Source organism: Jaculus jaculus, chromosome 6 (genome assembly GCF_020740685.1).
Source record: "Jaculus jaculus isolate mJacJac1 chromosome 6, mJacJac1.mat.Y.cur, whole genome shotgun sequence".
Lineage (NCBI taxonomy): Eukaryota > Metazoa > Chordata > Mammalia > Rodentia > Dipodidae > Jaculus > Jaculus jaculus.
This window is the reverse complement of record NC_059107.1, coordinates 106,248,192-106,274,126: the sequence shown is the minus strand read 5'-3', so window position 1 is coordinate 106,274,126 and position 25,935 is coordinate 106,248,192. Positions and strand designations below refer to the sequence as shown.

At 38.2% G+C, this 25,935-nt stretch overlaps 1 protein-coding gene across 5 annotated transcripts in view; it reads right to left on the bottom strand.

Moving 5' to 3' along the window:
• The window catches only part of Mon2 (MON2 homolog, regulator of endosome-to-Golgi trafficking), a 125,377-nt gene that overhangs the window by 7,887 nt on the left and 91,555 nt on the right, over nucleotides 1–25,935 (bottom strand). For 3 of the 5 annotated variants that reach the window (XM_004650045.2, XM_004650046.3, XM_045151509.1), the window contains 9 exons: nucleotides 23,539–24,167; nucleotides 16,981–17,124; nucleotides 16,338–16,355; nucleotides 15,921–16,049; nucleotides 12,466–12,656; nucleotides 9,240–9,300; nucleotides 6,740–6,863; nucleotides 2,355–2,562; nucleotides 1,252–1,334 (listed from right to left, as the gene is read on the bottom strand). In XM_004650045.2, coding sequence (XP_004650102.1) covers nucleotides 1,252–1,334; nucleotides 2,355–2,562; nucleotides 6,740–6,863; nucleotides 9,240–9,300; nucleotides 12,466–12,656; nucleotides 15,921–16,049; nucleotides 16,338–16,355; nucleotides 16,981–17,124; nucleotides 23,539–24,167 — 1,587 coding nt within the window. The remainder of the gene's footprint in view (nucleotides 1–1,251; nucleotides 1,335–2,354; nucleotides 2,563–6,739; nucleotides 6,864–9,239; nucleotides 9,301–12,465; nucleotides 12,657–15,920; nucleotides 16,050–16,337; nucleotides 16,356–16,980; nucleotides 17,125–23,538; nucleotides 24,168–25,935) is intronic. The other 2 variants (XM_045151508.1, XM_004650048.2) reach the window with 1 other exon arrangement.

Sequence of the window (25,935 nt, the reverse complement as noted above, 5' to 3'; positions counted from 1 at the left end):
ACAAGAGGGTGAATGCATCTAGTTTGTTTGCAGTGGCTGGACCTGGTGCACCCATTCTCTCACACCCCCATTCCTCCTGTCAAATAAAGAAGGAAAGAAAGAAAGAAGGAAAAGAAAAAGGAAAAAAAATGATGACATCCAAATAGAGAGAGCTGCAGGGCATGGGTCTGACTCATGCCTTTAATCCCAGCACTTGGGAGGCTGAGGTAGGAGGACAGCTGTGAGTTCAAGCCTGAGACTACAAAGTGAATTCCCAGTTGGTCTGGGCTATATAGATTGAGACCCTACCTTGAAAAACAAACAAAAAAAAAACCAAAAGAGAGACTAGTTGGAAAGAAGTGATTCAGTGGAGGGGGAATTTGGCAGGGAGAAAAGGGGGTCAGTGGGAAGAGATTTTGATCATGATGTATTGTGTATATTTATGGAGGTTGTCAATAAAAAGTTAAAAACTGGACAGGAGTGAGTAAAAAAAGAAAGAGAAAATAAAAAGAAAAAAGAACTACAAAAATGACTCAAAATTACTTATACAACTTGCATATACAAAGGAAATCAGTAACTAACTGAAGAAAGTAACCTGAAAAAAACTAACCTGAATTAAAAAAGTGATCTCTAAGGAAGCAGATGTGGCAGCTCCTATCTGTAAGAGTAGAACTTAGAAGGCAGGAACTAAAGTGTGTATGGAGGGGGGGGGGGATTATAAATTTAAGGCAGGTCTAGGCAACATAAAAAGACCCTCTCAAAACAAATAGGCTAGAAAGATGGCTCACTGGGTAACCTGAGCTAGATTCCTAGCATACTTGTAAAGTACTGGGTGTGGCCATGACTCTAGCCCTGAGGAGGCAGAGGCAGAGGCAGGAGAATCACTGGGACTCCTTGGTCAGAAGTCTAACTGAAAAACAATCTAAGCTCCAGGTTCCGTGAGAGACTCTATCTCAAGGAAATGAAGTGCCTCCCCCCACCAGAAAAAAAGGCTGGGTGTGGTGGTGCATGCCTTTAAAATCCCAGCACTCTGGAGGGAGAGATAGGAGGATCTCCAAGAGTTCAAAGCCACCCTGAGATTACATAGTGAATTCTAGGTCAGCCAGGGGTAGAGTGAGACCTTACCTTGAAAACAAAAACAAAAAACAAACAAAAAAAGAAAGCCTAATGGCTATGTTCCTAAAACTCAGTTAACTTAATAGTACAGACATATACCAACAAATAGGACATGATGTTATAAATTGTATAATAACCAAGTTTCAAAGCACCTACCATTCTCAGGCTGAGTCTTTTTAAGTGAATCAATTAGAGTGCTGACTGCTTTTAAAACAAATATGATTTCTGTTACTTGTTGCCTAAAAAAAGGGAAATGATTTCCATCAGGATTATGAAATATGTCACATTTTTTAAAACAGGATTTACATGAATAGATGTACTTTGGAAAAGTAGAGGGCAATCAACTTACACGAACCTAAGCTATTAGATGTAACTATTTAAAACTAAAATGTTTTACTTATGACATTTTTTTATTTCTGTATTGTATTTTTCTAATATACAAAACATGCTTGAAATCAGTTCTGAGGTGGCACTATTTGGAGACATTATAAAAAAGAGTAAATATGTCATAATGGATTTTTAAAAAAGTACTTTGATTCTTTTCTTCCAAGAGAAAGAAAGGTCTTCTGCTCTACAGTTCCCCTTACCCACTCTTGTTGGTAAAAATCTGTAATTTCATACTATAGAGAAGACTTTTCTAACACTATAACAGGGCATTATTTCAAGCCTTCTTTTTGGTTTTATCCCCTGCCCCAGGGTTGTATATTTATCCCAGGCTGATCACCTACTCACTATGTAGCCAAGGATGACCTTGGACTTCAGATGCTCCTGCTTCCAACCCATCCCACCCACACACACAAGTGCTGGGATTATAAGTGTGTGCCAGCACACCTGGTTTATTTGTTGCAAGGGATAGAACCTAAAGCTTTGTGATCAGACTCATGAAAAATAGTAGGCTCCAGAATCAGTAAAAGACTGTCTCAAGGAAAAACAAACTAGTGAGTGATGGAGGGGAATACTCAAAGTTCTCCTGTGCAGGCACAAGCAAAGGTGCCATGCCGAGACAGACACACACACACTCTCTCTCAACTCTCAATGTATCCGCAACAAAGTCTATGACTACAATGCACAGGGTAAATAAAATTATGAACTACACTGAGAGACATACACACACACTCTCTCTAAACCCTCAATGTATCTGCAATGAAGCCTATGACTATATGTACAGGAAAAATAAAATTATAAACCACCTCAGGTCTAGATCACTTAGGAATATAATTATGACATCAGTGCATTTCTTTCTTTAATCAAAAACATACCTTGGAAGAGGGCATTTTCCACTCAACCTTTCATCCTCTATGTATCGATGCAGAACATCCTGAGATCTCTTTAAAAGCACTGAGAGTGCCATTCGTGAGATGTAGCCTTCTTGAGGTGTTGTGACTTTATTACTGAAGGAAAATTGGAGCAATGTTTCAAAACACATTTTAGAAAATTCTTCTCTCAAACGAATATCAATCTCTGCTTCTGTAAAATTAATAAGGATTAATAAAATGTTAAATTAAAGCACCTTAATAACAAATCTAGCAAATTAGGAACAGAAGCAAAGGAAGGAACCAAGGAACAACCTGTAGTTAATGACACTTACCATACATTAATCAACATCTGACCCCTTGGAAGAGCAAAAACAATCAAAGCTGTCCACAATCATCACTTCCGCTCATCATTTTTTTTTCTGTCTTGGTCTTATATAGCTCTTGACAGAACTATGAATTACTTCTGAAGAGCTAAGAATTGGTTCAGATGGTAGAATGTGTGTCTAGGGGAGACGTGAGACCCTGTCTCAAAAGTAGCCGGGCTTGATGGCTCACACCTTTAATCCCAGCACTTGGGAGGCAGAGGTAGGAGGACTGCCATGAGTTCGAGGCCAGCCTGAGCTAGAAGGAGACCCTACCTGGAAAAAAAAAAAAAAGTAAACAAAGTCCTCAATAATTTAGTGTAAGTCAAGCACATAATAAATTGTTTTTTCTCTCTCTCGTTGTATGTGTGTGTGTGTATGTTGGTTTTTTGAGGCAGGGTCTTGCTCTAGCTCAGGCAAACCTGGAATTCACTATGTAGCCTCAGGGTGGCCTCGAACTCATGGAGATCCTCCTATCTCTGCCTCCCAAGTACTGGGATTAAAGGCATGTGCCAATGTGCCTGGCTTTGTATTTATTTTATTTTTTTCCTTTCCTGTTAATGTTTCTGGAACATAAGGTCTGTTCTGAACTGGACTAGCTCTTTGAGTCATGCTGACTAGCCATAACCTGACAATAGTCTTTGGCTGTCACCCTGGGAATTATTTCTATCCTTTCTTGTGTTAGAACTCGTTCTGAGACCTATGCCTTCAGTACTCTTGAATTATGCTTTTGCTTTCATGAAGCATATTCTGAGAGTGAAGGATTGAAAGGTAAAATATTTGTTGTCTTTCTGCAAATATCAATTATTTTACTATAGTGATCAAAGTGTGGTTGCCAGCAACATCAACCCCACCAGAGCAGCTGTGTATGAAATGTGAGTTCTCAGTCCCCACCCAGTCTTACTGAAGCAGAAACACAGTGCATCACTTGCCTTCCAGGTGGAACTCTGAGAACTACCATTCCATAATAAACATTCTTTTCATTTATAAAACTAAAGCAAGTCAGGCATGGTGGTGCAGGCCTTTAATCTCAGCACTCAGAAGGGAGAGGTAAGAGGATCACTGTTATTTGAAGCTAGCCTGAGACTACAGAGTGAGTTCTAGCTCAACTTGAACTAGAATGGGACCCTGCCTAAAAACAAAAACAAACATCAACAACAAAAACACAACTGATTCGTATCTCTCAGCATCCAGTGCTCCTATCAAGAATTCCAATGTCATTCAGACCTTTTTTTTTCAACCTTTTAGCAATTTTTCTTTGTTCTAAAGTATTTTGATATTTTCTGATGACATCCTCTATTTTTCTATGTTCTCCTTTTAGAAGACCAGCTGTGAGACATCTAAAATTCAGTTTATTACTTTCTTCTCATACTATAAATATTTTTGTTTACTGATTTTTCTTTACTTTCTGGATTCTTTTTTTAAACTTTTTGTTTATTTTTATTTATTTGAGAGAGAAAGAGGTGGGGGGGGTGTGCGTGTACCAGGGCGTCCAGCCACTGCCAAGCACCACCTTGTGCATCTGGCTTACATGGGTACTGGGGAATCGAACCTGGAACCAGGATCCTTAGGCTTCACAAGCAAGCACCTAACCACTAAGCCATCTCTCCAGCCCTGCATTATTTCTTTTATATTTTCTTCCAACCTCTCATTGAACTTACTTATCTTTTTTATGTTTATTTCTGAATTCTTTCATGTTCTTACTGTTTCTTTTTCTGTATTTTTTTATTGACAACCTCCATAATTACAGACAAAATACCATAATTCCATCCCCTCTCCCACTTTCCTCTTCACAAATCCACTCTCCATCATATACCTTCCCCTTCACTTAAGTCTTTCATTTTGATGTCACCATCTTTTCTTCCTATTACGATGGTCTTGTATAGGTAGTACCAGGCACTATGAGGTCATGGATATTCAGGCCATTTTGTGTCTGGAAGATTGCATTGTAAGCAGTCCTACCCTTACTTTGGGTTTCTAAAAAATTTTATTTATAAAATATTATCCTTTGAGTCTCCTAATTATTATTGTGATTTTATGTTCTCTATGATGGAATTTTATCTGAACCCGGCAGCTAAGGGTTCAGTTAGAGACTCTGCAACAAGTGACAAAGGAAGACAACGACATTCCCTGCTGACCTATATGCTCATACATGGGTGTGTGAACTGCACATTCATACACCACACCACACAAACTACTCATATTCACATGCAAAAAAATCCCTTCCATATTAAACTTAAATTAAGAAGACATACATGCTTTGCAAAGTCGCTGAGAAATCTGCATGTACCTTTCTTGTCTCAGCATACTGAATGCCATAAAACATCAGGAGACAGTATCAAAAAACTTCTAAGAAAAGTATAGTTGATAACTTAGCTCTTACTTAGCTTGGGAGATTTATACCAAATTCTTAATTGTATTCTACTAAAATATATCTAGAATTTTTTTTTTTCTTTTTTGGTTTTTCAAGGTAGGGTCTCACTCTAGCCCTGGCTGACCTGGAATTCACTATGGAGTCTCAGGGTGGCCTCAAACTCACAGCAATCCTCCTACCTCTGCCTCCCGAGTGCTGGGATTAAAGGCATGCGCCACCACGCCCGGCTAGAACTTTATTTAATATAGTCTTAATTTTAAAAATCAACTGCATTGAATAGACTTTATTTTTTTTCTCTGAAATTTTCATGCTGATTGAATCTTCAGGCCAGTTTTTTAAATTGTTGGAGCTAGGGGAAAAAAAAACTGGTTTGTTAATTAAGCAGTATGAGAGACATCTAGTGGTCAAACTATACATAAACGCTCTTTAAAATAGCACAAAATATTAGTCATGGCTCCAGTAAATTCTGAGGGTTCAGGACAAGCTCTGCACATATTTATGTTTTACTATGCCACAAAAATCACACTGTGATTTAACAATTATTTGACTTGAAGAGGAGTTTAAATAAAAGTAACAGCAAAAACACAACTTACATGTCAGTTCCCAATTACAGTCTTTTAGTATGGATTTAGCCTCCAGCCTTAAGATTATACGCAATTTTTTTCAACCATACTAAACACATTTTGCCTTCTTTAATATGGTGTTGTTTTATCATAGAGATTTTTGAGGAACAACATAACATTCTACTATAATATTTTGTGCACAGCAGGCCTTAACTGTCCTTTAACAAATGCTACAACATCTTTTTCCCCAATGGATTCTGAATTTATAGTCCTGATAACTGGCTTTGATATCCTTTTTAAAGCACCATTATGTGTGTGTTTAATGTGTGTGTAGGTCCGAGGACACTGGATGCCTTCCACCTTGCTTGAAGTAGGGTCTGTTCACAGTTGTGTAAACCAGGGTAGCTGGCCCATGAGCATTTGAGACGCTCATGTGTTCAACTCCCAACTCTCCTAACAAGGGTTGAAATTAGACACTTGCTACTGTATCAAGCTTTAGGTGGGGATACAAAGATAGGTTGTCCAGCTTGCACAGCAAGCACCTTTCCCCACCAAGCCACCTCAGCAGCCCTAATATTTTCATTTTAAATATTATAAAACTGAGATGCAAGAGAAGTTAACCACCATATTAAATAGTAGAATATACCTTCACTTCTCCTATACTATAGTCCTTCTAATATTCTACAACTTCATAAAATGAGTAACTCTGGTCAGCCTATATGACTTCATCAGATTCCAGAAGTGATATATAATTTCATTTATCCAAGTTTACAGATATGAACACTCATGTGTCTGTTCACAGAACTTAGCATTCTATTTTTATCTTTGTTGTTATTTTGAGGTAGGGTCTCGCTCTAGTCCAGGTCACTCTGTAGTCTCAAAGCTGATCCTCCTACGTCAGGCTCCCTAGCGCTGGATTAAAGATGTGTGCGAGCACACCTGGAAGCTTAGCATTCTATATTACATTTTTAACAATTACCTTGCCATTTTTTTCATGTTTATCATAATCTTAGGGTTAGACATGTTATGTCAGCTTCTTCAAAAGTATCTCAATACTTTCTAATACCAGAATGACTAAAACGAGCGTACCTGTAAATGAAGATGACTGAGAATGAATTGAACCTTTGTTAAGCATAGTCATGATCTGTCCCACAAACTCCTTCGGAATGAAATTGGCATAAGGTAATATCTCAGTGCTGATAAGCTGAACTACCTAAAACACAGAGGGAAAATTCAAAATCATTTTCTTCTTTAAAAGAGGCTGACTCAAATTATAATTCCTAGAGTAGAACTTTTTTTAAAAAAAAGAACATTAAAGAACCCTCTTTGACAGAAGTACATGAATATTTTAGTATTAATAGATAGGATGAACACTAGTCTGTTTCCAACTACTAGGTTACAAAACAGTCACACTATACTCTTTACTATGCTACCACTTGACATGTTGATCATCGTAAGTACAAATATATAGAGAGAGATACATACGCAGTCAGCATATAAAACTTACGTTAAAATAAAATATCCAAATTTAAGATTTAACTCACTTTTTTATAACCAGAAACTATGAACTATGAAAGAAATTAGTTATATCCATTTTTGTGGAGCAGCTTATTTCTAACAAATAGGGTAGTTTGTCTTCTAAAGTAAAATTTCATACAAGTTTTAAAACAGTAATAGAACAAAATGTTAAGTATCTTCAGGACAAGACCCATTTTTTTTTAACTTTCATATAAGTTTCTTTTATTTTGAATTGAAACAGCAGAATGAATTGAAACAACCTTCACAGGGAAGAAACCTGGAGTACTCATTCATTAGAAAAAAAAACGCAAGTCTTGAGTGAGCCAGCTGCCCACCTTCCCTAGAGTGGAGAGCAGGTGATGGGGAGGAGGACGGGCACAATCAAATGCGGGGTGGTGATGGCTCGCAGAATACCAGGCAAGTACAATTTCCAAAGTTGTTGCAATTACAGAATAAGGTATCACACTTTTTTTTTCCTTTTAAAATCACAATTAGCCCTCTGGCCCCTCCCCAATTTGCATTCAGAAAAAATAACTCCTTATTTGAAGGGACATCTCAGGACTTTACCAACCCACTCTGCCTTAAGGAAATAGGAGCTCTCTTGATTCATTCTGATTTTGGGGACGAGAATCAAGGTTGTGAAGGAAAACAAGATGTCAAAGGGTGTTTATTCACAATCTGCTCAAATTCATTCTGAACACGTTTAGTAGCAGTGGCTCATGTGAATTTGTACCTAAATTCTTCAACAGTATCTCAATACTTTCTAATACCAGAATGACTAAAAGGAGCGTACCTGTAAATGAAGATGACTGAGAATGAATTGAAAATGTCACAAATGACATTGTGACATTGAAAATGTCACAAATGGTAATCCCCCCACTAAAAGGGTAAGGTGAGTCAGGACCTAACTACTCCCAAGACATTGCTCCTGGGGGAGGGGGGCTGAAATCACCTGGCTGGAAGCACAGGGAGGTCTCACTGGCAGGTCTGGGGTGGGGATGCAGCAAGCCAAGGGGCACACTGGGAAAGCTGTACCTGTTCATAGCTAGCGCATTATCAAGTGAAGAAAATCGCCAAAGAGTAAAACTTATTTGTGGGACGTGGGGAGAACAGTTTAAGAAATTAAAATCCAGTGAAGACCCATATTTTAAAATAATTTGATTGACTGAAAATTTCCCCTAACTCACTTAAATATAATAAATCTCAACTCCTTCATTAATCAAAATTTCTAAGCTAAAAAAATTCCATTTATAATTCTCAAAACACATTAAAAAGCTGGGCGTGGGCTGGAGAGATGGCCTAGCGGTTAAGCGCTTGCCTGTGAAGCCTAAGGACCCCAGTTCTCGGTTCCCCAGGTCCCACGTTAGCCAGATGCACAAGGGGGCGCACGCGTCTGGAGTTCGTTTGCAGAGGCTGGAAGCCCTGGCGCGCCCATTCTCTCTCTCTGTGTCTGTCGCTCTCAAATAAATAAATGAAAAATTAAAAAAAAAAAAAAAAGCTGGGCGTGGTGGTACACACCTTTAATCCCAGCACTTGGGAGGCAGAAGCAGGAGGATCACTATTAATTTGAGACCAGCCTGGGACTACAGAGTGAGTTCCAAGTCAGCCTAGGCTAGAGTGAGTGAGACCCTACCTTGAAAAAAAACAAAACAAAATGCACTGAAAAGCACTACTGGCCTGAAAAATTCCACAAACTATATGTAGAACTGGTTAAAAACAGAAAACTCTAGGCAATTTATTGGCTAGTTTCAACTACAAATACCTGATTTAACAAATTATACAGCAAACTCTCAAATTTATTTTGGTAAATCAACTTGCTTGTTAAACATATGAAATTAACCCAGCCATGAATCTGCACATACATGTACCTAGCACAAAACTAATTAGACTAAGGAAGTCAGTTTTAAATGTCCACGCTTTGAAATCAACCTTTAATCTAGGTAATTTTTAACACTTTTAGGTCAATTTTAACCTATTACTTTACCTTGCTCTTTTAGCAATTTTATATTTTCAACATTTCTTTTATTTAGCTTTACAAGTGACAGGAAAATGTTCTAAATAGCTTGCTTACCTCAACATCAATACTTTCATTTCTTTGAAACTCTTGAATAGACAGATTATCTGGAGGTATGCTAGAAAAACAAACAAAATACTTGATCTTCAAAGGTGAAGTATATCCTGAAAACTCCAAAAAATAGAACACACAACACTCATATGATTAAAAAATTAGTTCTGGAGGCTGGAGAGATGGCTCAGCAGTTAAGGTGCTTGTTTCCAAAGCCTAAGGACCCAGGTTCGATTCCCCAGTACCCACATAAGGCAGATGCACACAGTGGCACATACATCTAGAGTTTGTCTGCAGTGGCTAAAGGCCTTGGTGCAACCATTCTCTTTGTATCTTTTGTTTCTCTTTCTGCTTCCAAATAAATACATGAAAACATTTAAGGGCCAGGCATGGTAGTACATGCCTTTAATTCTAGCACTCGGGAGGCTGAGGTAGTTAGATCACCGTGAGTTTGAGGCTAGTCTGAGACTATGACGTAGTGAATTCCTGGTCACCTTGGGATAGAATGAGACCTTACCTCACAAAAACCAAAAGAAAAAATTCTTTTTGGCACAGGAGAGCTGGTTTAGCGGTTAAGGCACTTTCCTACAAATCATAACAACCCAGGTTCTATTCCTAGTACCCATGTAAAACCAGATGCACAAAGTGGCACATGCATCTGGAATTCGTTTGTAGTTGCTAGAGGCCCTGGAACACCCATACTCACTCACTTTCTCTCTGTCTTCTTGTAAATAAATAAATAAAAAACATTAAGAAAAAATTTAAAAAGTAAACCAGTTCTCCCCACCCAGTTTGAGACATCATGATTTACTTAAAAGTACAGTTTTCTAAAAAATACTTTATCTACCTGGGCATGTGGTGCACACTTTTAATCCCAGAACTCGGGAGGCAGAGGTAGGAGGATTGTCATGAGTTCGAGGCTACCCTGAAACTACATAGTTAATTCCAGGTCAGCATGGGCAAGAGTGAGAACTGACCTCAAAAAATTTTATATATATGTATATATAAAAATCTATTGACCTGGGCTCGAGAGATGGCTTAGCGGTTAAGCGCTTGCCTGTGAAGCCTAAGGACCCCGGTTCGAGGCTCATTTCCCCAGGTCCCACGTTAGCCAGATGCACAAGGGGGCGCACACGTCTGGAGTTCGTTTGCAGAGGCTGGAAGCCCTGGCGCGCTCATTCCTCTCTCTCTCTCCCTCTATCTGTCTTTCTCTCTGTGTCTGTCGCTCTCAAATAAATAAATTAAAAAATAAAAATAAAAAAAAATCTATCGACCTAATAGAGAAAGAGAGAGACAAAAGAAGCAGACAGAGTAGTCAGGGTTTCCTGCTATTGAAAATAAACTCCAGATATGTGTGCCACTTAGGGTATCTGATTTTATGTGGGTTCTGGGGAGCTGAACCCAGGCAATCAGGCTTTGTAGGCAAGTGCCTTTAATCACTGAGCTATCTCTCAGCCCAAAACAAAATAACTTGTAATTAAAGTTGTCAGTGTAAATGACTATGCTAATTATAAACAAGTCTTGAACTAAAAACCTGTACAACTAAAGTTTTCCCAGTACTATGCATGAATAAACTACAGAAAAGTAAAAATCACATCTAATCCAATAGCAAACATTAGGGCTGGGACTGTAGCTCAGTTGTAGAGTGTCTGCCCAGCATAAGTATGAGCCTGGGTTCAATCCCCAGAACCAGAGGAAATTAAATACATCAAAATAACAAACCTACACAATAACAAAAATTACCACAATGATACCTGAATTCATTTATGTTGACAGTGACTTAAAAGAGCCTTGGTCAGGTTGCTAAATTATTTCCTCAGACATAGCCCATTAACTATAATTTGTAATAAATGGATTATATTTTATTTACAATAAAGGCAAAAGAATGATTATAAAGAGGAGACCTGGTTAGACTTTCTAAAACACTAAAGTTGTTCCAGCGAGTACAGAGATCAGTAGTTTTGAAAAAAAAAAAAAAAAATCAAAATGGATTCCAGTATCTAATTCATGAGCTGTACAAACTACTGAAATGTTATCTAGTTAAAAACAACTAAAAATGAAATGCAGCAATTGGGGCTAGAGAGATGTCTCAGTGGTTAAGGTACTTGCCTGTAAAGCCTAACGACCAGGGTTTGATTTCCCAGAACCCACATAAAGTCATATGCACCAAGTGGGGCATGCACCTAGAGTTCATTTACAGAGGCTAGAGACCATGGGGCACACATTCTCTCTGTCTGTCTCTCTTTTTTCTTTTTTCTTGCAAGTAAATAAAGTATTTTTAAATAAATTTGTATGAATATAAAAGCTACCAATTTTCTAGAATTATTTGTTACTCTTGCAATGCCAAGAAGGCCTCAGTTAGTTTCACTGGGTCAAAAATCACAGTTCCCTAAATTATGTATTCATGATTCCTAGCTAATAACCAAAACCACCACTGCCCAGAAAAACAACAACAACAAAAAACCCATTCCTCACAAATAATGTACTTAAGGAAGGAATGCTGTTATGGTTTTGATGTAAAATGTGCCCCCAGGACAGGAGAGATGGCTTAGTGGTTAAGGTACTTGCCTGCAAAGCCAAAGGACCCAAGTTCAATTCCCCAGGACCCACATAAGCCAGATACACAAGAGGGCACATGCATATGGAGTTTGTGTGCAGTGGCTAGAGGCCTTGGTGTACCCATTCTCTCTTTCTCTGCCTATTCCTCCCTCTATCTCAAATAATAAATAAATAAAAACAATTTTAAAAAATGCATCCCCAGAGGGTCATGTATTTGAGCACTTGGTTCTGAGCTTGCAGCACTGTTTTGGGAGTTTTAGACCTTTAGAAGCTAGGCTCTCAGTAGTAAGCCACTGGTGGTGGCCCTTATAAGCTACTGTCCAGCCATGGTTGCTACCCACATTTCTTTTCTGCTTCTGGACCTACCAATATGTGAGCAGGTGCCACATACTCCCACTACCACTGAATCATTAGCTGCCAGGTTTACTTGGTCATAACAAGAGTATATTTTTTCAACCTTAAACTAGAAAAAACTTGTTCCTTCCTTAAGTTGCTTTTTGTCAGTACCTGTCACAGTGTCCAGGGTAACAGAAAACTGTCTAATCCAGTTGTTTTGTAAACAGTCTAGCAAGATTATAAATCAATGTATATTAATGCATTTAGATAAAAACCAATTTTTGATAACTGTAAATTCTTTAAAAACTGTCTCCATTTTGAGGATGAATGAGCTGACCTTTTAGTAAAGAGAAAGTCTTCAAAAGTGTTGGCTAGTTCTGGCCACATACTGTCAAATTTTCCAGAAGCAGCATGCTGTCGGGCAACAGGAAGCCCAATGGAAAGAACTTTGAGGAGAGAAGACACAGCTAGTTTCCATGTGCTTTCAGAAGGGCACGAATACTTCAAACTGAGGGGGACTCTAAGAGTCTGAAGATAGAGACAGGTTAAAGATAAGTATTAGTTAAAAACATACACACAGTTGCACTTAAATCTTAAGTCATAGAAAGATATTCTTTTACTTATCTATTCGTTGGATGCTGAGAACTGAGTCAAGAGCCTCATGTATGCTAAGCATGATTTGTGTCACTGGACTACACTCTCAATTCAGAAAGCTAAACATCTTTTTCTTTCCTTCATTTACTTTGAGGGAGGAAGGAAGGAAGATACAGGAGGAGGGGGGATAGAGAGAGAGAGAGAGAGAGAGAGAGAGAGAGAGAGAGAGAGAGAGAGAGAGAGAGGGAGAATGAGAATGAAAATGGGCGTGCCAGGGCCTCTATCACTGCAAATAAACTCCAGATGCATGTGCCACTGTGCATCTGGCTGCAGGGGAATTGAACCTAGGTTGTTAGGCTTCATTGCTGAGCCATCTCTGCAGCCCATAAACATCTTGTAAACTTGCTACATGGCTCAGGTTGATTTCAAACTTGTCATCTTCCTGTTTCAGCCTCATGAGTCCTAAGAAGATAGGTGTGTATGGATGGAACCACTTCTAAATACTGTCTCCATTTTTCTAGACAATGACTGAATTAACTTTTTTTCTTGTAGTGTGGTATGCCTGCATGTGTATACGTGTAGGCACATGTGTGTGGAAGCCAGAGGTCTATGTCAGGTGTCCTCTTTAGTCATTCTCCAATGTATTTTCTCGCATCCAAGTACTAACCAGGCTATACCTAACTACCTGGATCAGATGAAATGAGGCAACATCACAGTAGTATGGCCATAGATTCCACCTTGTTTTCTGACACAGGCTCCTCTTGTTAAACCTAGAGCTCAGTGATTCTGATAAACTAGGTTGTCAAAAAGCTCTACAGTGCTCCTATCTCCACTTCCCCAAGGAATTACAGGTGTAATTGGGATTACAGGTGTGTGTCACCACACTTGGGTGTGCATGCTTCCACAGCTAGCAAGTCATCAACTGTGCCATCTCCCCACAGATTACTTTTTTGAACCTGTGTTTGCTTCTAATAGGGATATAGCTACAAGTTTAAGGGTAAAAGTAAAAACAGTTTTGCTTTTCTATCAACTTGGTATTATGGATTTTAAAAAATCCTGCCATGATTCTTCTAGCAGAAAGTAATTTTGTTGATGCTACTGTCCATCCAAAAGAGATCACTTTTTTCCAATAATAAGAGAGAGTAAATACAACCTAAAATATCATTTCTCTGAAATTTTAAGTTTTCTCTCTTTAGTTTTTAAATTTTATATTCCACTGTAATATTTTTCAATTTAATTCCATCTATCTATCTACTATCTATCTATGTAATTAATTTATTTATTGCATGTGTATGCATATTCATGTACCTATGGAAGACAGAGGCTAATGAGAGCTATCTTTTCTGATGACTCTCTCCTTTATTTACAGGGTTGATCACTTGAACCTAGAGCTTGCTAACTTAACTAGTCTACAAAGCAGGCTTGCCTTAGGAATCTTCTGTGTCTACCTCCTAAGCACTGGGATTATAGGCAGGCTGGCATACTCACCTAGTATTTACCTGGGTGCTGGGGATCTGAACTCTGGTCTTTGTTCTTGCAAAGCAAGCACTTTATCCACTCACCATCTCCCCAGCCCCATTTTTAGTATCTTAATGTGCTTTTTCCTTTGCAAATACTTTTTGTGTGTTGTCTGTGTAAATAAAGTACAAGTACATATATGCCTAGAGGCACATGCCCTGGGCACATGTGTGTGGAAGCCAGAGGAGAATACTGGGTGTCACCCTCTGTCACTCCTCCTTGTTTCCTTGAGACCACATCTCTCAGTGAACCTGGAGATGCTGTTTTTTGGCCAAACTGACCAGTGAGCCCCAGTGAATCTTTGTTGTTCCTCCCTCCCCCACTTCAGGACTGGGATTACAGGAGTGTGTGGCCATATCTGGCTTTCTATGTGGATGACAACAACTGAGCTCAGGCTCTCTTAGGTCCTCATGCTTGTGCAGAAAGTGCTCTTACCAGCTGAGCCTTCATCTTCTTTGCCTTCCTTTGCAAATATTTCAATAAATGGATCATTCAAATGCAAGTAATATGGTTTAGGCCAGGCATGGTGGCACATGCCTTTAATTGCAGCACTTGGGAGGCAGAGGTAGGACCACCACTGTGAGTTCGAGGCTACCCTGAGACTACATAGTGAATTCCAGGATGGCCTGGGCTACAGCAAAACCCTACCTTGAAAAACCAAACTAAAACAGAACCTGTGTGTATGTGTGTATATATATGGTTTAGGCTTGTTCTTCAAAATAGAGGGGAGGGCTGGAGAGATGGCTTAGCAGTTAAGGCACTTGCCTGCAAAGCCTAAGGACTCATCTTCGAATCTCCAGGTCCCACGTAAGACAGATTCAGTGACGCAAGTGCACAATGTTGCACATGTGCGCATGTCTGGAATTCATTCACAGCAGCTGAAGGCCCTAGCACATCCATTTTCTCCTTCCCTCCTTCCCTCCCTCTCTGCTTGTTTTTCTCTCAAAAAAAAAAAAAAAAAAAAAATTTAAGAGCCGGGTGTGGTGGCACATATCTTTAATCCCAGCACTTGGGAGGCAGAGGTAGGAGGATCGCCATGAGTTCAGGGCCACCCTGAGACTGCATAGTGAATTCCAATTCCAAGTCAGACTGAACTAGAGCAAGACCCTGCCTTGAAAATCAAAAAGAAAAAAAAATTTTTTTTGAAGTTTACAAAACAGAGGAGAAATCAAGAAACAAAAGAGATACAACAAGATGAGCAACACCACCAACAAAAAATTAAATAGCCGTCCACATACCAGGGAACTGACTTTGAAAAAAATTATAATTTACATAACCAGATAAATTGATGAGCAGTGCAGTAAATTTTTCTTTGAATACTAATCAACCTGGAGGTTTGAGGGATATTGCCTTAAGAAACAAGATCCTTATGGCAAAGTTTAAGAGCTAGAACAAATCTATTGCATACTTATTTCAAAATATTTTTCATCAAGAAAATCTCAGAGCTGGGAATATGTTTCAATAGCAGAGTCATTAGTTAAGCATGAGAGACCCTATGTTCAATCCTCAATACTTAGAAGGGGGACCATCTCATACTTTAACTACAACTTATAAGTTTGAAGTCACTGTAAATGATAATAGGAATATTTCTCATTTATCTCAATATAACTATATTAACAAAAGAGTAAATTCAGTAATTTCTTAGTCATCAAATAAAAGTATAAAAATGAAAAGAGATACCTTAATAATATTCTGAAGAACTTTCTCATTCACCACTGCTTTATGACAGGCTGTTTTCTGGTATAAATCCACAACTACTTCTAAAGATCTTTCAGCAAATGGTACATAATTCAAGGCTACCCATTCTGCCTAGAAAGTAATATTTTCACACAGATTTAAAAATAAATGGGATTAGAGGAAACCATACTGTTTTTGAAGAGAAAGTTTGTTATCTTACAGGTTCAGGCCATGGTTTTAAATCAGATTACACCACATGCAGTTTTCAAAAAGATATGTACTTCACGTGAAAAATAAATTTTCAGTCAGGCAAAAATTAAAACTATTGGAAAACGCACAAAGAGCCATCGATCAAGAGCTGGAAAGATGTACTTTACTTGATGCCAATAGGTTAGGACAATTTTAGGAAATTTAACTCACCGGTGCAAATAGTTGGATCTATTGTGATTCCATTGTGATGCAAGACAAATAGAATGAGAAAAATTAATACATATTAAACTATTTTTAGAACTATATTATAATTATAATTTTTATGTTGGATGAACAAAATCAGCATGTACATGCATTCAGAAATTTACTTTTGTTCTAAGCCAAAATAAAACTATAGTTTGTCAAGTAAAGCTATAAAAATTTTATGAAAAATCCAACTAAATTTCACACCAGTCATGAACAGCTTATTTAATGCACACAGATTTCTTCATCTTGCATTGTTGACAGCTATTTGGAATAAGATTAGGCTTAGGGATTTCAAAGCCATCTGTAGAAGGCTGGGTAGTGATGAGAGAGGTACAAAGGAACTTTCATTTTTCAAGAAACATGTACTGTAAAGAAAGAGGAAAGCCAAACATTGTGAAGGAGCAGCTGGAGGAGTAAAGTCATAAAAAGGAAGAAAAGGAACAACGGTATTGTTTTTCAAACTATATTTCTATTCTGCTTAAAATGTTAATAGGCACATATGTAATGTGAATGAAAAAATTTTTGCCCTCAGTTAATTAAAGTCATCTTAAGTGGAACTGACTATATTTATAAACCATGAACTCTTACAAAATACACTGTAACCTACCTGATTATATTTTGCATTTGCAATGTGCTTTGTTTCCAGCTGTCCATACTGTGGAGGTTTACAGGAGAATTCTACAAATGCCAGCAACTGGTCAAATATAGCTGGATACATTATCTGCATGTTGTCTGGTCCCACACAGATAGCCTACAGAGCAAAACATAAACATAAGAATGCATAATCCAGATTCCACGAGGTTCTTTACTGTTTATGCTATTGTTTAAGCAATGAATCATAAAGCTGTACTATTTTATGCATATGCCATCCTTTATACACTTTAAAGGACATTTAAACTATTACTGAGCAAGTACAGCCTCTAACTATTATGTCAGCTTAAAAATGCTTTTTAAATTTTATTTGCAAGTAGAGAAAGAGAATGAGAATGGGCACACCAGGGCCTCTAGCCACTGCAAAATGAACTCCAGATACATACACCACTTTGTGCATCTGGCTTTATGTGGGGATACTAGGGAACTGAAGCTGGATAATTGAGCTTTGCAGGCAAGTGCCTTCATCACTAAGCCATTTCTCTGCCCCCCCCCCAATAGAGTATAATTTCTTTCTTAATATAGTGGGGAAATGGCAAGCATTTTCAAACAAGCATTTTAAAAGGCAGTCCTTGGGTCCTAATATCTGATCACTTTCAGTAATACGACCACTGGACCAAGAATACTTCACTGACCAAGATAACCTTAGCTTCTATTTAAATAATACTGGTTCACAGACATGACAAGTATTTTTGTACCATGCATGGTGTACTGACTTTAGTGAATGTTCAAATGCATTGCACTTGGGAAAACAAGTTACCTATGAAAATTTGTTTCTTTTTTTTTTTTAAAGAGCAAGGGTAAGTTTCTTTTGTTGTTGTTGCTGTTTATTTTTATTATTTATTTGAGAGCAACAGAGAGAGAACAGGCACACCAGGGCCTCCAGCCACTGCAAACGAACTCCAGATGCGTGCGACCCCTTGTGCATCTGGCTAACGTGGGTCCTGGGGAATCAAGCCTTGAACCTGTGTCCTTAGGCTTCACAGGCAAGTGCTTAACCACTAAGCCATCTCTCCAGCCCTGAAAATTTATTTCTAAAAGAAATTAAATACTAATTTTTAAATAAGTAATACATATTTAACATGGACTGCCTCTGGACAGAGCTTTGCTTTAAAATAAGAGAAGTAAAATACTTTTAATATAAATGAAATAACATTTCAATGAACAGTACACAGTTTTTCTATACTACTTCAAATAACATGACAGAAAGATGACACAATGTGGGCTGAAGGGATGGCTTAATGGTTAAGGCATTTGCCTACAAAGCCAAAGGATCCCGGTTCGACTCTCCAGGACCCACATAAGCCAGATGCACAAGGAGGCACATGTATCTGGAGTTTATATGCAGTGGCTGGAGGCCCTGGTGCACCCATTCTCTCCCCTCTCCCTTCCTCTTTCTCTCTCTCTCAAATAAATCAATAAAAATTTAAACAACAAAAAGATAACATAATGCATTTCTTGATACTATAGATTTTAATGACTTCAAATTTGTTAAAAGTTCTTCAAATAAATCTCAACTGTTTGTTTGCTAGCCACTTAGGCTCTTATTGAGGGTCTTATTTTTCTCAAGTATCACTTATCTCAAATATACTCGTACTTTTACTCAGTAAAAGCCTCTAATCACATTACACTTGAGGGTAGTCTCAGTGCACGTTCAAAATATTAAATCAAACTTTAAAGTCATCAATTGATTGACTGCAGTACTGAGAATCAGACACAGGGCCTCACACAGCATTTACATTTTTGTTAATATGTAGTGTATATATATTTATATTTGTGTGAGCAAATGTGTATGGGTGCATGTATACTGTATGTTGAGGCCAGAGGTTGATGTCAGGTTGCTCTCCACCTTATGAGACATGGTCTCTCAGTGAACCTAGAGATCACTGATTCAACTGGACTAGCTGGCCAGTGAGCCATGGCAATTCTCCTGGTGCCTCACCAGCCCAAAGATTACAGCCATGTACAACCATTCCCAGCTTTTATGTGGATGATTAGGATCTGAACTCAGGTCCTCATGCTTGTGTGGCAAGTACTTTACTTTGAGCCATTTTCTAAGCCCCACATTTAAAATGTATGAGGAATTTCTTTTAAAAGATATATACAGAGCTGGACATAGTGGCACATGCCTTTAATCTCAGCACTCAGGAGGCTGAAGTAGGAGTATTGCTGTGAATTTGAGGCCAGCCTGGGACTACGAGTGAGTTTCAGGTCAGCCTAGGCTACAGTGAGACACTACCACAAAAAACAAAACAGACAAAAAAGAAAAGAAGATATGTACAAATCTTCTATTTATCTAATACCAATTCTCAATGTTTGGTTATTTTTCTCAGAAACAGTAAGTGGAGAACTTAAATGAAGTTCATACAGCTTAAATTTTGTATACTTGTAATACTTCTTCTATTAACTTCTTGCTGTATCTCAACTCTCAGAAGTAACAAATGCTGTGGAAAAGAGCCTGAAAGCCGGGCGTGGTGGCGCATGCCTTTAATCCCAGCACTCGGGAGGCAGAGGTAGGAGGATCGCCGTGAGTTCAAGGCCACCCTGAGAATCCATAGTGAATGCCAGGTCAGCCTGGGCTAGAATGAGACCCTACCTTGAAAAACCAAAAAGAGCCTGAAATACTTTAAGTGGATTACTTTATCTTCCATGACTGGAAAAAAAAAGCCAGTTTGGACACTCAAGAAAATTAAGTACACCCTTTCTCTGGAAGTATCTTAGTACTTAATAGTGATTTTTGACTGTAGATTCTGATCTTCAGTAGTCTGAAAGCACAGTCATAGTGTTGTGCTGACTTATAAAGTAACTTGCAACCTTAAAATGTATATAGTTAAACCCATTACTGCTTTTTTTTAGAAGAAACTTTATCCAAAAAAAGGTTGTACTGGCTTTTTTTTTACTATTCTGACATTTCATTTATCACATAACCTACAAGATGAACTTGTAACAGATTTCAGTCAATAAGCAATCTGCACACCATTTCCTATTAAGTCCTTGAAAACCACATGTGTAAAAATAAGAAAAGAAACTGCTCATATAACTTCTGATATGGCTCCAGGTTTCATTAAATAGGCATTTGGTAAGTACCATGTACTAAAGTCTTTCCCAGAAAGTTCAGTGATGGAAATAAGAAATTAAGAACTAATATTTATTGAAAATAACTTGTACCAGGCATTGCATGCTATACAAAGATTCCTTTTGAACACAAAATGCTGTCAATTCATGATTTTGACTTCCTGGACAAGGAAGTTAAGAGTACAGAGGGATTAGGACACTTGCCCTGGATTACTTAGAAAATATAGTTTTATTACCCAACTCCAAGGATCCTGTTCATTATACAATGTGATGGTGATTCCTGAGGTATAGTTTCAGCACCCTAGTCCTAGAAGTAAATATGATATCCAGCTATTGAATGTTAGGAAGGTTAGCAATGCAGTTACTTGACATCAGATTTTATACTACAGCAAATATGCACAGCAGATAACCAAATTCCTAGTCCCCTCACTTAGACTAAAATAATTTGGAAAAAAAAATCAATTAGGGGCTGGAGAGATGGCTTAGTGGTTAAGGCATTTGCCTGCAAAGCCAGAGGATTCCAGTTCGATTCTCCAGGACCCACGTAAGCCAGATGTACAAGGGGGATGCATTTATCTGGAGTTCGTTTGCAGTGTCTAGAGGCCTTAGCACACCCATTCTCTCTCTCTTCCTCCCTCCCTCCTTCTTTCACTCTCAAATCAATTAGCACACATAAGTGAGTCATATTCAATTGGGCACTAGTCTTTTGAGAACTACAGCTGAAAGTATGAATCCTTAAATGATGAAAGGATACTGAGAACAATGCAGAAGTTCCTATTTAGAAAAACACGAAATTGAAGCTTTGCCTTTAACCAGAAAAACTTATGTCCAATAGTTTACTAAAGAAAAGGTTACAAAGGAAGTAAATTTTATGTGTAACTTCTAACATCTGTATTCCTTCTGTGATTATCTGATTTTTCATAAAACTGGAATGTGTGGTCTTTAATATCTTCATGCAAAAAATGGCATCATTGGAAATAAATGGACAAGAATAAGCTTTTCCACATTTCAGATCGATGTGTGTGTTTCTGGGATATTAAAAGCTCAGAACAAATTTCTACTAATTGGGGTGAGTGATTTCCTGTTCTCTTATTGTTAAAGCAGATATTCTCCCCACCACTGAAAACAATTTAAGTAGTTTTTCTTTCTTCTCTTATATATATACACACACACATATACACATATGTACCACACACACACATAAAAATTTGCACTGATTGTATACATGACAGCTATAAATTATACCTCTCTGGATGAACACTTTTTCAAAAATGAAGATTTTATTTTTATTTATTTGAAACAAAGGGGGGGGGGTTGGAGGGAGGGAGAGAATGGGCATGTCAGGGCCTCTAGCCACTGCAAACGAACTCCAGATGCATGTGCCTCTATGTGCATCTGGCTAACGTGGGACTTGGAGAATCAAACCTGGGTCCTTAGGCTTTGCAGCATGTGCCTTAATGGCTAAGCCATCTCTCCAGCCCCCACTTTTTCACTTTTTTTTAAAGAAGTCTATACACACTTACTTGCATGCCCAATCTGAAAGGGAAATTAATTATTGATAAACTACATTGTTTTCCAATAAAAACTTTATCTTGATTTCAATTGTGGAAATCCTTACTCATAAAATACTTTTTAAAAGTACAGATTCTCTTACATTTGTAGTTTGTCCAAAATTTGTTTCTTGTACAATCCATCTACTTTTAAACAAATGTTCTTGCTTAGCTAGACTGCTTCCTGAGGCAATTAAAGGGTATCATGGTTATTACCATTCTTACCATGAGCATTCGCATCACCACCAGTTCTCTAGTCAGAAAGCATGACTTACATTGCACAAATGACCATACATATGGTGGTCAGAATGTACTGGACTTCAATTTTGTTAGCTAGACTTAACCACTTTTGTTGTACTGGATGGCTACCTGCTGAGATATTTTTGTTGTTTCTGTCTAGCACTTTTATTGGTTTTTAAAATATTTACTATTTATGAGAGAGACAGAGACAGAGAGGGGAGAGAGAGAATGGGCACTGCAGGGCCTTTAGCCACTGAAAATGAACTCCAGGTGAATGTGGCACTTTGTGCATGTGGCTTTACATGTGCACTGGAGAACCAAACCCAGGTCATTAGGCTTTGCTGGCAAGTACCTTAACTACTACATCATGTCTGCAGCCCGTTTTTCGAGTTTTAAATTTTTTAATGTATTTATTTATAAGCAGAGAGAGACAGAAAGAGAGAAAGAATGAATAGGCACACCAGGGCCTCTAGCCATTGCAAACAAACTCCAGATGCACTCACCACTTTGTACATACAGCTTTGCAAGGATACTGGAGAACCAACCCCCAGGTTGGTAGGCTCCAGGGGCAAGCAAGTGCCTTAAGTGCTAAGCCATCTCTTCAACCTTTGTTTGATTTCTGATACACAATCTCACCCTGTAGCCCAAGCTGGCTTCACACTTCTTAGCAATCCTATCCCAGCCTCCCAAGTACTAAAATTTTAGGTATGGGCTGAGTTATGGCTCAGTGGTTAATGCGCTTGCCTGCAGAGCCAAAGGACCAAGGTTTGAGTCCCCAGGACCCACGTAAGCCAGATGCCAAATGTAGCACATGCGTCTGGAGTTCATTTGCAGTGTATGCCCTAGCACAACCCCTTCTCTTGATCTCTCTTCCCCTCTCTCAAATAAATAAAGATTTATAAAAATAAAATTAAATTCTAGGTGTGAGCCACCAGACCCAGTATTTGTTTAGCATTTGATGGTTGAGAATTGCAGTAGAAATTTCCTTGATAATCTAAAAAAAATTTTATTTTAATCTGGTCTTGCTTCTTAATTTGCATTTGTGCAATAATTTTATGTCTGCTTTAAAAAATTTAATGTTTTTTGTTTGTTTTGTTTCTGGTTAAAAAGAAAATAGGTGAGGGGAGTACATGGCTAATTCCAGATCAGCCTGGGCTACAGCAAGACCCTACCTTCAAAAACCAAAAGAAAACACCTGAAGTCTGGTTTAGTGGTGCACCCCTTTAATCCCAGCATTCAGGAGGCAGAGGTAGGAGACCACCATGAGTTCAAGTCTAGCCTGGAACTACAGGAGCTTGCCAGCGAAATCAAAGGACCTAGGCTATTCCCCGGCACCATATAAAGCCAGATGCACAAGGTGGCACATGCATCTGGAGTTCATTTGCAGTGCTAGAGGCCCTGGTGTGCCCATTCTTATTCTTTCTCTCAAATAAATAATTAAATCTTTTTCGAAAAAAAGAAAATACCAGAATAACACAAGATTTTAAAGTGACTAGGGCTTGACAAACTTGAATCTATGGCATACATGTACAACAATCTTGATGATTCAAAATCTATCTCCCAACCCTTGTGGAGAAGCAAACACAAACAAACAAAAATCTAGAAAAACATATTCACTATTGTTTAGATAGCCATTAAAATGACAATACCTTTTGGAGGACATCTAAAGCTGTAAGTACAGCCTCCTGTAGACTCGTCAGAACTGCTTCAGTGTAAGATGGAAGGATGAAAGGGGATGCATCTGAACTTATTGGAACTGAAACAGCACTATGCAATATGACTCCCAACTTCTGCAAGTCATCCATGTTGAAACCAGTTTTTATGTGTTGATAGAGAGCTGGGAATATCTGAATTAAAGCTGTAAGAAAAGGCTGGCTGGGAATAAAGGTAAGTTTATCAAAAGTAATAGGAGGCTTAGTGCTTTCAGAACCAATTCTGTACCAGGTATTCCATGCCGCCCACCAGAGATTCGAATCTTCAAGCTCATCAGTTACTATGGGTGGCTCAGAACTACTGTATCTTCCAAGTCTTTCTCCAATGGAATCTGTTCTTAAAAATGGCCTATTCAGGCCAGGGCCTGAAATGGAGCCTATAAGGACTGGCACAGGTACATTAACTACAGGTGGTGTCTCGGGCTTATCTGAGTCTCTGACAGGGGACACAATCTGTAAGATTTCCTGGAAGCTTTTCAAAGCAGCTAGAGACACTTCATTATTTTTGCTGAGTGCTGCTGACTGTATGTGGTCAAGGAGAACATCCCATGCTCTGGAAAAGTCTCCTATAGCAAAATAAGAAAAGAAAAAAAAAAAAACAACATAAGAATAACCAAGTTTTTTCTTAAAATTAGATACTCTGAAGCCTATTTGCTTTATCATCTGCTTAAGTTCCCATGGGACTAAAAGAACTATACTTCCACGTTGATCTGGGCTGGAGTGAGACCCTGTCTCAAAACAACACAAAAGTCATTTTTTCTTTTCTTCTTTGCAGTAGTAAGGATTTAACTCAATGTTTCATACATGCCAAGTAATTATTCTACCACTGAGCTTTACCTCCAGCCTAAGGTATTTTCATCTTTAATCATGTTCAAAAGTCCTAACTTACACCAGTACAATAATGATTTATTTACTTATGTTAATATTTATCTGTCTCATCTGTCCATCCATCATCTATCTATCGATCTATCGATCTATCGATCTATCTATCTATCTATCTATCTATCTATCTCTATCTATCAATAATCAATCAATCATCTACCTACCTACCTACTTTACTAATAAGGTCCCAAGTAGCCTAGACTGGCCTCAAACGCCCTATTGCTGAAGACGACCTTAAACTTCTGATCCTCCTACCACCTCCATCTCTCAAGAATTGGGATTATAGGAATGCACTGCCACACATGGTTTATGAGGTGCTAGGGAATGAATCTAGGGTTTTGTGTGTTGGCAAGTACTTTACCAATTGAGCTCTATCCCCAGACTGATACAAGCTTTTAATATGTTTAAATATTTTTAGAAGTTTTTAAATTGTATGTGTATGGTGTGTGCATACTATGTATGCATGAATGTATGAGATATGTGTGTAGGCCAGAGAAGAATGTTAAATGTCATCTTCTATTGCTCTTCCACTTTATTTCTCTGAGATTTGAGTCTCTCACTAAAGCTGCAGCTGCTCTTTTTAGGACAGACTGGCTGACTGGCAAGCTCTAGCAATTCTCTTGCTTCTGTTCCCCTCACCACTGGAGTTACAGGTGAATGAGGACACACCTAACTTTTTATGTGGATGCTGCAGATCAAACTTAGATCTTACACAGCCAAGTGCTCTTGTCCACTGAGCCATCTCATACTCTATAAAATTCTAACTTTACATTTTCGTTTTCATATTAAAATAATTTCATCAAGTTTTCTTAAACATGTTTCACAGGCATTAATGAGTTATAAGGCAGATCACATAATCAACACAATGTTGTGCTGGCTGTGGCGGCGCCTGCTTTTAACCCCAGCACTTGGAAGGCAGAGGTAGGATGATTGCTGTAAGTTCGAGGCCAGCCTAAGACTACATAGTGAACTCCAGGTCAGCCTGGGCTAGAGCAAAACCCTACCTCAAAAAAAAAAAAAAAAAAAAAATTTTCTTTATAGTAAATTTGTTCATCACTATGAAAGTGAGTCTATTAGTACATCATTAACATAGCACGGGATAAATGGTAGTTGCTGTTCTCCAGCGACAATTCTTCCCTGCCTCCTATAACAGAACAAATACACTTACAATAAAGTGCACTATAGTTTGGCATAATATGATTCCATAATGATACATGTGTATTTTTTTCCTATGGCAATCAAACCCAATAGCTTTAATAATATGGATAGCTATCTCACTTTAGCATTAAAGTAACAGAAATCAGATAAACTGAATTTTCCAAAGGAAATAACATAAATAAGACATAAAATATATAAATGAAGCTTAAGGACTTTTTCATTTTTGAAAAGGCTATGACAAAATTTGTGCTTTTTTAATTTATTAATTAATTTATTTATTTATTTGAGAGCGAC